This window comes from Neolamprologus brichardi, chromosome 16 (assembly GCF_056152115.1).
Source record: "Neolamprologus brichardi isolate AB-2024 chromosome 16, ASM5615211v1, whole genome shotgun sequence".
Lineage (NCBI taxonomy): Eukaryota > Metazoa > Chordata > Actinopteri > Cichliformes > Cichlidae > Neolamprologus > Neolamprologus brichardi.
Window position 1 is genome coordinate 27,162,700 of NC_142119.1, and position 12,034 is coordinate 27,174,733.

The 12,034-nt window shown below is 40.1% G+C and overlaps 2 protein-coding genes across 11 annotated transcripts in view; both read left to right on the forward strand.

Moving 5' to 3' along the window:
- Window positions 1-440: 440 nt before the first annotated feature.
- On the forward strand, window positions 441-7,538 carry LOC102782818 (CASP8 and FADD-like apoptosis regulator). Of its 3 annotated transcripts, none has more exons than XM_035906818.2 (10): window positions 441-724; window positions 826-1,172; window positions 1,255-1,360; window positions 1,612-1,747; window positions 3,334-3,389; window positions 3,485-3,509; window positions 3,689-3,732; window positions 3,836-3,914; window positions 4,760-5,261; window positions 5,354-7,538. In XM_035906818.2, the coding sequence occupies exons 2-10, from the start codon at window positions 886-888 to the stop codon at window positions 5,481-5,483; spliced, it is 1,365 nt and encodes a 454-aa protein (XP_035762711.2). In that variant the 5' UTR covers window positions 441-724; window positions 826-885; the 3' UTR covers window positions 5,484-7,538. The 3 variants fall into 3 exon arrangements, with proteins under 3 accessions (XP_035762711.2, XP_006788657.2, XP_006788658.2); XM_006788594.2 differs by having other exon boundaries at window positions 442-724; window positions 3,686-3,732; XM_006788595.2 differs by having other exon boundaries at window positions 442-724; window positions 851-1,172; window positions 3,686-3,732.
- Window positions 7,539-8,971: 1,433 nt separating this feature from the next.
- dip2a (DIP2 acetate--CoA ligase A) overlaps window positions 8,972-12,034 on the forward strand; it is an 86,784-nt gene continuing 83,721 nt past the window's right edge. For all 8 annotated transcript variants that reach the window (XM_087830130.1, XM_087830132.1, XM_087830131.1 and 5 more), the window contains exon 1: window positions 8,972-9,500. In XM_087830130.1, the coding sequence (XP_087686256.1) occupies window positions 9,377-9,500 (124 nt within the window). In that variant the 5' untranslated portion in view covers window positions 8,972-9,376. The remainder of the gene's footprint in view (window positions 9,501-12,034) is intronic.

Consider the following 12,034-nt stretch of genomic DNA (forward strand, 5'->3'; position numbering starts at 1 on the left):
TATGACGGTCTGCCACTTAACTTTGCCCATCACATTATGCTTGTAGCTCATAATTATAAAGCCAGGACGGTTTGGCACTTCATTTTACCCGTCAAACGTATGTTTCTAGCTCTTATTAACAAAGGTAGGATGATTTGGCACTTAATGTTAGCCGTTAAAGTATGTTTCTAGCTGTTATTAACAAAGGTAGGATGGTTCGCCACTAAATTTTAGCTGTGAAAATATGCTTCTAGCTGAGATTAACAAAGGTAGGACGATTTGCCACTAAATTTTAGCTGTTAGTACGCTTGTAGGTCACACTCACAAAGGTAAGATGGTTTGGCACTTAATTTTACCCGTCAGAGTATTTTTCTGGCTAATATTCACAAAAGTAGGACGGTTCGCTACTTAATTTCGTGTTGTGCGCATGCGCAGAAACAACGGGTAGGATGGTTTGTCAGGTAGGATGGATTCCCAGAACGCCTCTCGTGCTTTCGCCATGACTTCATTTGTGGGTGTGGTCTGCTATTTTTCTTTGCTTTCGCTTTCGTGCGTTGCGCAGTTTTTGTAAAGGGACAGAATCAGGAATTACATATATGGTATTGCTTGTTAAGCGGATCCTCGCTGGTTTCATTTTACGTTGGGGAGTATTTGGTAAATCCCCTTCCTCGCGTTTTTAAGCGGTGCGTCATTTCTAGTTTTCCTTCTTCTGCTTGGCTACGTGTTTGTTGCAGAACTCTTTTCGGTAAGGTATCTCTATAATTTCATAACTATCCATTAGCAATGACTTATTATATTTTCACGACTTTTTGTGGATCTTAACATTGTGATTGTTGTGACCCACAGGCCTTGACTATAATTCTTTTTTAAGGGCTCATCTCCTCTTAAAGTTTGACCAAAGTCCACATGGCTGTTCCGGATCAATTTCAGCTACTTGCTATAAATGAAATCGCGGAAGCTCTCAGCAGCAATGAACGCAGTAGGCTCTTCTATTTATGTGAAAGCTTGGACACGGACCACAGTGTGGCTTGTATGAAGGAGATGCTCAGATCAAAAGTGACGCAGCATCAGAACGCTCACCTGTTTCTGGCAGAGCTCATGTGGCGTTTGGGGCGTTTGGATATCCTAAGGAAGGTGTGTAAAGTCAACAGGGATGACTTGGAGAGGACCAGACAAATGGTCCCACGTTTCAGGTAAGACATCCTTTAAGATGAGCTGATGAATCGTAAAGATTTGAAGAATTTAAGTTAACAGTGTTTGTTCCACTTACTGCAGAGTATTGATGACAGAACTAAGTGAGGAGCTGGACACTGAAGATTTGGACAGTATTAAATTCCTGTTAAGCTGCAAATTATCTCGTGAAAAGCTTGAAAAGACAAAGGTAAAAACAACAACAAAACCCCGAATGAATGAGACATGATTTTGTTTTCACTCATTTTCAAATTTATGTGGGTGGGGATTTATTACTAACAACATTAACATGGTAATTTTAATGTAATTTAAATTATTATTAACATGGTGCAGTCAATGATGGGGACCCCCCCCCCCCCCCCCCCCAAAAAAAAAAAAAAAAAAAAATTAATTAAAAAAACAAACATTTTAGATATCTTTGCCATTTCTTTTGTGTTACAGAGTTTTCTGGATATCATTGTTGAACTTGAAAAGCTGGATTCAGTCTCACCAGAAAGACTTAACGTCGTAGAGGACTGCTTGACAAACATTGGCAGGATCGATCTAGTCAAAAAACTGACCACTTACAAGAATTCAGGTTAGTCTGTGTTTCCCTTTTCGCTTTATATACTGAAGGGCTTGAAATAGCAACGCCACGAGAAAGGTTTGTAACAGTTATGCAGTGAGAAGTGGGAAACACTTCCCTACTAGTTACACAGAACTGGGTTAAGTTTTATGTTCCTCATCAGTATAGCATACCCGAAACTATCGATACTCACAATCACTCATAATTAATGCAAATATCTATTTCAGTATTTCAGAAACTGCTGATCTACTTGGATTTTCCCACGCCACCATCTCTAGGGTTTACAGAAAACGATACAAAAACAAGAACTTATCCAGTGGGCGAAAATGCCATGTTGATCTCAGAGGTCAGAGGACAAGGGTCAGACTGCTTCAAGCTGATAGGAAGGCAACAGTAACCCAAATAACTACTCGTTACAACCGAGGTACCCAGATGAGCTCTGAATGCGCAACATGTTGAAGCTTGAAGGAGATGGGCAACAGCAGCAGAACACCACACCAGGTGATTTCCATGGTTTCGCCAAAATTGGACGACAGACAATCAGAAAAATGTGGTCTGGTCTGCCGAGTTTCACTTTCTGATGGTTCAGATGGTAGGGTCAAAATTTGGCTTAAATAATAAAAAAGCATGGATTTGGATCAATTGTGCTTTGCATTAATGGTTCGTGCTGTTGTTGGTGGTGGTGTAATGGTGTGGGAGATATTTTATTGGTACCACAGCCTACCTGAGTATTGTTGCGGATCATGTCCATCCCTTTATGACCACAGTGTGCCCATCTTCTGATGGCTGCTTCCAACAGGATAACGCGCCACATGACAAAGCTCGCATCGTCTCATACTGGTTTCTTGAACACGACGATGAGTTCACTGCAATCAAATGGGCCCCACAGTCACCAGATCTCAGTCTGATAGAGCACCTCTGGGATGTGGGTGAACTGGAGATTTTCCACATTGATGTTTAGCAGCAAAGTGTGACGCTATCACGTTGTCATGGACCAAAATCTCTGAGGAATGTTTTTCCTTCACCTTGTTGAATCTATGCCAATGAGAAGAATGGAGGCACTTCTGAAAGCAAAAAGGCATCCTATCCAGTATTAGCAAGATGTACCTAATGATGTGGCTGGTGAGTGTAGTAAGCAAAGAATAGGAAGTTTATTACATTTTCCATACCAAAAACTCAGTATTAAGGGTAAACACCTTTTTTTAGTTTGTGATGACCTGTTCTGAATGTAGCCTTCCTTTGGCCCTTGTTCACCTGGGACTGGCACCCTAGACCCAAAACTGGATAAACAGCTAAGAACATGAATGGATGGATGGACTTTTTTTGTGACTGTGCTCTGTTATAATGTTCAACAACTTTGACACAAAAGTTAAAAGATTATGATCATGAAAAAATGACATCCAAATGCATTTCAGTTTTATTTAACCCCTGCAACCACAACAGTAGGGTAGATTCAATCTTCAGTACTAATTTAATGCTGTTTATTTAATGTGTTGGCTTGTTTCAAATGTAATAGGATCATTTTTCTTTAAACAGCGACAACAATAGAACAGCAAACACAGAGACATTATGTATGTATATATGCCTGTCTTTTACAGCTGGGGCACCTGAACAGCAGCAAAATTTGTCTCTGCAGCAACCCTGTAGAATTTCTGTGAGTGAGACACTTTGCAGATGTTAGTTCACATTTCCCATAATGTTTTCTCCACTAAAACCATAAAAATATCTCCTCTTTTGTTTCCTCTACAGCATGTTACACAAGAGCGCCGCATTGGTAAGTCTAGCAAAATACCACAGATGTGTAGCCTAAGACTATATTTTTAATCAAAATACCTTTTCATCCCCATGAGACTGATATCTAGTCTCACAGGGGTTTTACAGCTGGAAACCCCCTGTTTGCCCTGGTGTTTACTTTCTTCTTCTGTTAACCATAACACTCTTTGTTTGCAGTAGGAGTGAGCCCACGATCAGGTGCCCGCCTGGGGCCGAGCTCTGAGGTGAGGATTCCCCTCCTTCTCTGAGTATTTTGATTATATTTTCAAGTGCTGAATGACTCAATTGCATTTACGACATTTCCCCACAACCTCATTTGAATTTCAGAGTCAGCCAGATTGCTATAAATTTAACACTAATCCCAGAGGACACTGTGTGATCATAGACTGCGTCGGTAATGATGGAGGTGAGACACAAAGCACTTTGTACTTTTCTACTTAAACAGAAGTACCAAAATCACAGTGTAGAAATCCTTAATTAGAGGTATAGTCGTGCATTTATTATCCTGCTGGGGGAGAAAAATAAAAGGATGATCACCAGATGCTGTAGTAGGTTTTAAAGCTGATGCATCATTGTGTACGCTAGATAAACCTACAGTTATACGCTTATCTGTATTCGATGTATTATTGGGTAGTTTCCAAACGAGGGACCAGCCCCGTCCTAGAAAAAATCTTAATGGGAGAAGAACAAGAAAACTATTGTGCTACTCAGATTTGTATTTCCTTGGGAATTTCTTTTACATCTGCAGCTTTCGTGAAAAAGGAAGCTCATTTTACTTATTTGTGGTTTATTAACAGTTGTCAAAATGTAGCTATTTTAGAAGGCAGGGGGAATTCAAAGGCTGTGAGCTTCTGAAAGAAAGAGCAATGTGTTGTATTTTATAAGCTTAACGTGTGTGTTTTATTATAGCAGTATAATTATAAAAAGTCTGTTGTAACTACAGCTGAAACATAAATATAGTGTAATTCAAAAACAAACAGTGTAGCACAGTAGCTCAAATTTAATTAAAAGTGCCTTACAGCTGCATATAACTGCGTGACAGGGGTAAAGGTACTGTTTGCATGTTGCAAGTTTTTGCTGTTAAAATGTGCATTTCAATCATTGTATTAAGATCATAAATGTTCACTTACCCTTTCAGTAGTTTTGGTTGCCACTGATCTGTGTTTTAAAAATGTAAAGCTACATTTGTCTTTTTAGATTATTGTCAAGGTGATGCTTAAATTCTCGTTTCATCTTTGCTCACTCCTTCAGAAAAATTGGAACAAACATTTAAGGCACTTCACTTCAGCGTGGATCTCTACCAGTATCTGAGTTCTGATGAGGTGTTTTCAGCTCTCGAAAATATTCTCGATAAGATGGAGAAACTCAGAAATGATAGCTTCGTGTGCTGCATCATTAGCCGTGGCACAGAAAGTCAACTTTTGGGCACAGATTCGACTGGCAATGGATTTTCTACCAACGAAGTCAGGCGTCTTTTCAATGCTAACAGATGCCCGTTGTTGGCGGGAAAGCCCAAACTTTTCTTCATCCAGAGATACAACGTACCTAAGTTGTCCCTGCGCCCCAGGATGAACCCGGACGATGGGCACCTCGAGACAGATGGCTGTGATGGGGCTGTCACAGCAGCTATTCCTATGGATGCAGATGTGTTCTGGAGTCACTGCTGGACAGATGAGTGTCAGCTGGAAGAAGAGGAACATAGCTCTGTGTATGTGAAGGCTCTGACAAATGCTTTAATCAAAGCCCAAAGCAGGTATAAACACTATTTAACTTTACTCCATCATCATGGAAGTTTTCTTATAAGTTTCTTATAAGCTAAACTGTTCTTTGTTTGTGCTCTTACAGGAAAATTAAGATTGATGATATTCAAATGGAGGTGAACAACGTCGTCTTTGAACACAGCAGAATTAATCCTCAAGCCAGCTACCACCTTGATGTAAAACACACCCTGAGGAGAGATCTGTACTTACAATAAAGAATTTATTTACTATTCATTTGCTAAACACCGTGAAGTATCTGGCACCAGTACTGGTGTTACAGATAGGCCTTAGAGTCACTGTGCCTCCTCAGCTGAATTGTGCTGATACCCTTATGTAACTATATGTTAAATTCAGTTAGTGTGGGGATGAAAAAGTTAAACAGCCACACTGATAATTAGTTAAGGCAGCTCAAACTCAAGTTAATTATTTTCTTAGCAGTAACTTAGTGCTTTTGCAGCACTGAGGAGGCCACCGACTTTGGAGCGGAGGCACCTGTTCAGGTCCTGCTTCCTTGTGATAAAAAAATAGGACATTCATCAGCTTGCGCAGCTAAGCTATACTTGTGGACTTCTTAATCTTTGAACGCAGGTGTCTCCATCCCAATGCCCCGGGTCTCCATAATCATGCACCTAGCCGTGAAGTCTGCCTTAACATTTGTGAAAAAATGGGCCATTCTAAAGAGCTCACCAAGTGCAGTGCTGCAATACGATACCACTGCCAGTGAAAGTTCTTGGCTCCTAGATATTCAACAGTCATCTGTAAGTGGTACGATTGGAAATGAAATTTTTAGGGACCAAAGCAGCTAAGCCATGCAGCGGCAGATCGGCTAAAGTCGTAGAGTGCGGTCAGGCTGAGGTATATAGTGCGTTAGAGTCACTACCACGCTGTTGACTCATTAACTGCAGAGCTCATCGGGGATTAACGTCACAAACATAGCAGACATAGTTTGCTTTGAGTACACGATCAATTGCACATAAATGACAGCATGAAGGCTTCTCTGTCTTTTTATTTCTGTTTTTCACTTTGTTTTATTTCATTTTTTTATGTACCAATGAGTCACATGGCCCTCAATCAAGTTTGTTGCCCTTCCAGTTGTATACTACGGCTGACAGTGTCGGACACACAAGTATTGATGCAGCTCAGAACTTGCTCAAGAAGAACGTTTTTATTGCGTATATAGTGACACCTAATGGTCATATTTAGTCACGACATGTTATAGTTGGAGGTAAAAACTGAAAACTTTAAATGTGTATTTATTGTTATTATTAACTTGCATGTTTAATAATATATGTTGTGTTTCAACAGATTTATAATTTTAGCAGATAAATCAACTACAACAGTTTCCAGCCTTAACTCCACAGGCAGCGACATTTTAAAACGTAAAGGTTTACCAAACAGGACGCCCAGTCATCTGGACTGTGATGAAAGTTACAGTGCATTGGGGAAAGCAAAAAAAAGTAGGCTTAAATCTTAAAGATGACTTGCAATATTTATTTATACTCCACGCTGTACATTTGTGCATTTGTAACATTTTTTTTGTCTTGTTGAAAACAATCTGAGCTAATTTGTGCTTTAAATTATTATTTTTAAAATGTATGCAGAAACCTTGAAAATTTCTCTTAATGAAGGAAACACTATCATGCTTTTTTTTTAAAGTACTTATATATATTTATGTATATGTAAATAGACATTCCCTCTAATTCATGTTATAATTTTGTAATTTAACCCACTACTGTAGTTTGTTTTTGTCACCATGTAAGCACATTACAGTTTTTTGTTTGTTTTAAAATATGTATCTATGTTAGTGTGCTACAGTGTAATTGGAAGGATGCTAACATAGTTGATACAAAATTTAACATTTCATACAAAGATTTTTGTATGAATTGAAATGTTAAATTTAACATCCATAAGCTATTTTTTGCCTTTAATAGAAGTTAGTTGTGTTGTATTTACTATTGCATCTGAAAAAATATGTTTGCATAGTCTATATGTGTTTTTTACTTTTATTTTTAACATTTTCTATCATATTATGACATGTTGTATTACAACAAGGTTAAAAGAAAAATTAAAATAATGACTGATACAATGGTTAGATTTGAGAATCACTTGACCTTTTAGAAGTGCAACTCACCGAGGCCATGTAGTATTTTATTTCCCAAGAAACTCTGGAATCACAGAAAAGCAATGACATCACATGTTATGTAAATGTAAATGCCCATGCCTCCACTTTGAACAAAGAGTTTTGCAAATAAAATAGTCTACAAATCCAACCTTAAAGACCCCTCATTACGCTTTTTAAAAATTCTGCTCACAATTGCCATCAATGTGAAATTAACACGTAATTATTTCTCTCTTTGTGACATATGTTGACCTCTTTCTCACAGACACTGTGGTACCGTCCACTTTAGAAACCTGCTGGGAGCATCAAAGTTGGATCCACTGGTCTCAGTAGCGTTGACAGGCACTACTGCAAGAAAATCACAAACCATGTGCAGCTGCACCCTGCAGATTCTGTCTTCCAATATCAGTTATGCTACATGTAAAAAATGAAAGTATACATAAATGTAGTGAAATATGGCGTGGTTCTTTAAAGGTGAAGTACAGCAGTAGGAAGTGAAGCTCTGGAAGCAGGACTAGGTTTGATGATGCTGACCTCTCCAGGCTTCCAGCCTTGAGTGCTGCCATATGAACTTTGTTTACTGGAATAGTATGAAAAACGCTATGAAGCAATGATGAAATATTTTCTAGTTTAACAAACTATTTTTTAAAAAATTATTAAATATACTTTGAATGTCTATATGTGAATGTACAGAGGTATTTGAAGGTAAATGCACATATATGCACACAGAGAGAAAGACTACATACATAAATGTTGTAGTATAAATATAAAACACTGGAACACAGATTATGTAGTTCAGGCAGGTGTGTCTGTGAGTGTAATGGTGTCTGTGGTACAGGTATGTATAGGACAGGTGAATATATGTATATATGTATAACTGTATATCTTTGTTGTATGCATATGAATGTGCAGGCATGAATGCACCTGTATGCGTATAGGAGCGATTGGCTGGCCATTTAAAAATGAGAGGAATGTTGCTGTCATAAAAAAGGAAGGAGAGATAAGATCATATAAGGTTATACTTCTTCCTGCTTCCTTTAGAGCCTAAAATGTCAGTTGGTTATACACAGACGAATAATATACTGTGTGTTTTGTTTTATCAAATGTCCACATCTATCTATAGGTTACCCTATAATGCTTTATATGCCTTATAATATAATGCTTCTATAGCTGAAAGCCTGCTTGAACCGCCAGTAATTTATTTCAAGAATTCCACTCCAGCTTCCACTTTTAGCTCAGTGCATTTCTAAGTGTAACATTTACATTTCTTTCAGCGCTTGAACTTTAATCTTTAAGCGCAGACACTTAAATCAAAACTTCAGCTCCCTTCAGTGCGTGTTCCACCTCTTCACAAAGCTTTATCAAAATTAGCTGTTTTTTTAATGCATGAAAAGAAAGACAACGTACGGAAATGAAACACAGTACAAAATAAATCCATTAAAGGTCATAATGTGTGCCACGAAACCGCTGGGTGACAGCAGGAGGCAGGCGAGCTGTACGCGGAGGAGCGGGCGGCGCACAAACATGCACCGTGCAAGCGCACGAGTGGGGGCCTCGTGAACGCGCACGGTTGGGGCTGCTGTTGCTATGATGCAATGGCGACTGCGCCGTGGGAAGCGAGCGAGGAGTTGAATGAGTTCCCTCCACAGTTGAGGACAGGCAGCCGACAGTGCCGAGGAGGGACAGACTAGAGGCTGCGAGACGCTGGCAAGGCCCTGTCCCAACACCCTACATGGAAACACGGATCCAGGTGTGTCTGCTAGCCCCGCAGCTAGCCGTGTCATGACGTTTGGAGACATTTCTCACACATCTGTGCGACGTTGCAGCCACACGGGAGAGGAGGCACCAACACCCTATTTGCTCTGAGCCTGAACCAAGTGAGGTGAGGAGGGGCTGTTGTTGTTTCATTGATAATCTTCTGGGCTTGGTCGCATTGTCCTCTCCTCACCGGGCACCAGTGGATCCGTTCGCCCTTCGTGCTGGACCACCATGGCTGAGAGGAGCTCCACCGGGCTGCTGACGATGATGTTAGAGCCCACGCCGGCTCTCGCTATGACCCTGCCTGCTGAGGTCCGGGAGAAGCTGGCGGAGCTGGAACTGGAGCTGTCGGAGGGTAAGTTGCCAACAACATGTACACAAACTAGCACAGCGAGTGGCCCGGAGCGCGCTTTACGCATTATTCACGCGTGTGACAGCAATCAGAACCACCGCCCTTTTTTATCTGTGTTTTGTACTCGTGTTTGAAAATATGCCAGCATCACCAGAAAAAACAATCCAAGGAATCTTGCATCAAACTGAACTTCTGCCTTAGTTTGGCTGGTGACTACTGCTCAGGGACGGGTCACATTAAACCAGACCGGACAGCGTTTTGTTTCCCTAATAATGAAGGCAGTGCCGAAGTTTTTTAAATACCACACAGTTACGACTCCAAGTATTTGATCGGGTGGCTCTGTCCTAACAGATGCACCGACACACCCATGATACTGGTATGTGAGAGCATAACACCAAAGGGTCTGAGGAAAGATTTGAAAAGGTGTAGAAAAAGTAAGTTACAGAGTCAGAGGCCTCACTTAACACCCTGACCCTAACAAGCTGGTCAATTTATTCAAATATGTGCCAATAAGTGTAATGAAGGGGAAAAGTAAGCATGTGGGTGCTTTTGTTTTGTGGATATTGCTCCTTGTTCATTTGCTTGTTTGTTTTATTACTGTGCTTAAGTCGCACTTGTAGGCGTGTCTTCTGTTTGACGCTATATTAGTTCTTAATTATAAACCCAAGCAAAGGAAAAGTTAGAACAAGCTAAAATCTCATTATTTGCTCAATTATTTTGGTTTTATGTTTTACTTTTAGGTGATTTTTTTTTAGGAATCATTTTTGTTTTTTAATCTTTTAGACCAATCATGATGGTTTTCGTTCTTTGTTGGTTGCTTGCACATACTTATAAAAGTTAAAGTTTCTGCATCACAGACTGTAACAGTTATAATAGTCTCCGATAAGAAGGTAGTAATGTGTTTTTATTGGCGGTTATGTCCATAAAAATGTAATTTCACTACTAGTGAAGCGAGTTAAAGAAATTTTAAATGTTGCAGCTTGAAATTCGCTTGATATTTTCTGTAAACAGCTCCTAAACTTCCTCATATTTGGTGATCATTACACTGAAGTATTGGCACGTAGCTCGGCACAGAGTAAATAAAGATGGGCTTATATTCATGTGCAGTGCTTTTGATGAAAAAGACTCTTGTTCTCACCAACAGTTTCCATTGTTTCCTGTTAATTCAATGAGACTCATTGTTGAACTCCACTTCTTTATTTCTCACGTGGCGAAATTAGCCGAGCTGCAGCAAAGTCTGACTAATTAATGACCTACTTCAAGTCTGATTAGATTTGGAATTTGACCCCAGGGTGGGACCTCTATTCCCATCAACTCTGGAGAAGATGTTAACTCTACAAACTTGAAAAAAAAAAAGCATGAAGTAAAAGAAAACCCACTGATCAGAAAGTCAAATGTCAAAATCTGGACTGAGTCTTCTCTTCCTGTGTGTCGTGCAGCAGCATCACGCCAGGTTCAGGAGTACACCCGAGGTGCATGCTTTGATAAGCACATTAACTGCGACCCAAACCCTCTAATGGGATAGACATGTTTTCAGGAGCAGCCACCAAACTAATCTATATCTGTCCAGTTTCCTCTTCCTGCTCTCCAAATGTCACATCCTGCCATGTTGAAGCTCTGATAGCTCTATCTCCTCTAGCTTCTCTTCCACTGATACACGCTGTTGTCTCTCCTGCTCCCCCCACCCGCTCGGTCTCACTTTCTCTCCTCACCTCTGTATTTTCTCTATTTTCTCTCACATCAAAGAAAAGGGAATGCCATTTATTTTTCCCCTTCTCTCTGCATATCCCTGTGTGCTGCTGTGAACTTTTCACCTTGTGATGTTGCTCCTCAGTCACCTTCCCTCTGCCATCCTGGCCCAGGGCTCAGTAAATGACTCATTTTATGAGAAGTAGATGAGAACTTGAGAGTCGTACAGGTTTTCTATCCTGTTCATTGAGCTCTTCTCTCTGGGACTTCACATGCGGCACGTCTATGTCTGTTGGCGAGACGCATCTTGATGTTTTGTTTTGTTTTGTTTTTTACCATGCACGAGAGTGCCAACAGTTGTGTGTGTCCTTGTGAGGGAGAGGGAGCACTAGCATTGTATAATTCATGAAGCTGAATAGATGCGTCATGTATGTTTTCTTAAGCAGTTTGTCTGCAGCTAGCTGTTGGGATAGCATAAGATGATATTCCAGTGTCAGCAGCTTAGGCCTGCTGATGTGTGAAATAAACAATCTGTGCACTCTGATTGGGCTTATAATAAAAACTGTTTTCTCCAGAGATGCATTGATTCTCGTATTTTCAAATCTTGTATTTGGATCACAGTGACTATGTGTTCAGAAATGCTTGATTTCACTCTGCTGGTGTCCTCAGCCGATTTTGTTTTTCATGGAAAATGTCGCCTAAGTAACTCTTTCTCTGTCCCTTTAATATTGCGAAAATACTTCGCGTACTTCAGTGATGTTTCCTTATTCAAAAGGCCCATATATTTTAATAATTGGAAAATGCTCTGCAGTGCAGACCTGAGGCTTCTCCGCTGGAGCAGGATAAGT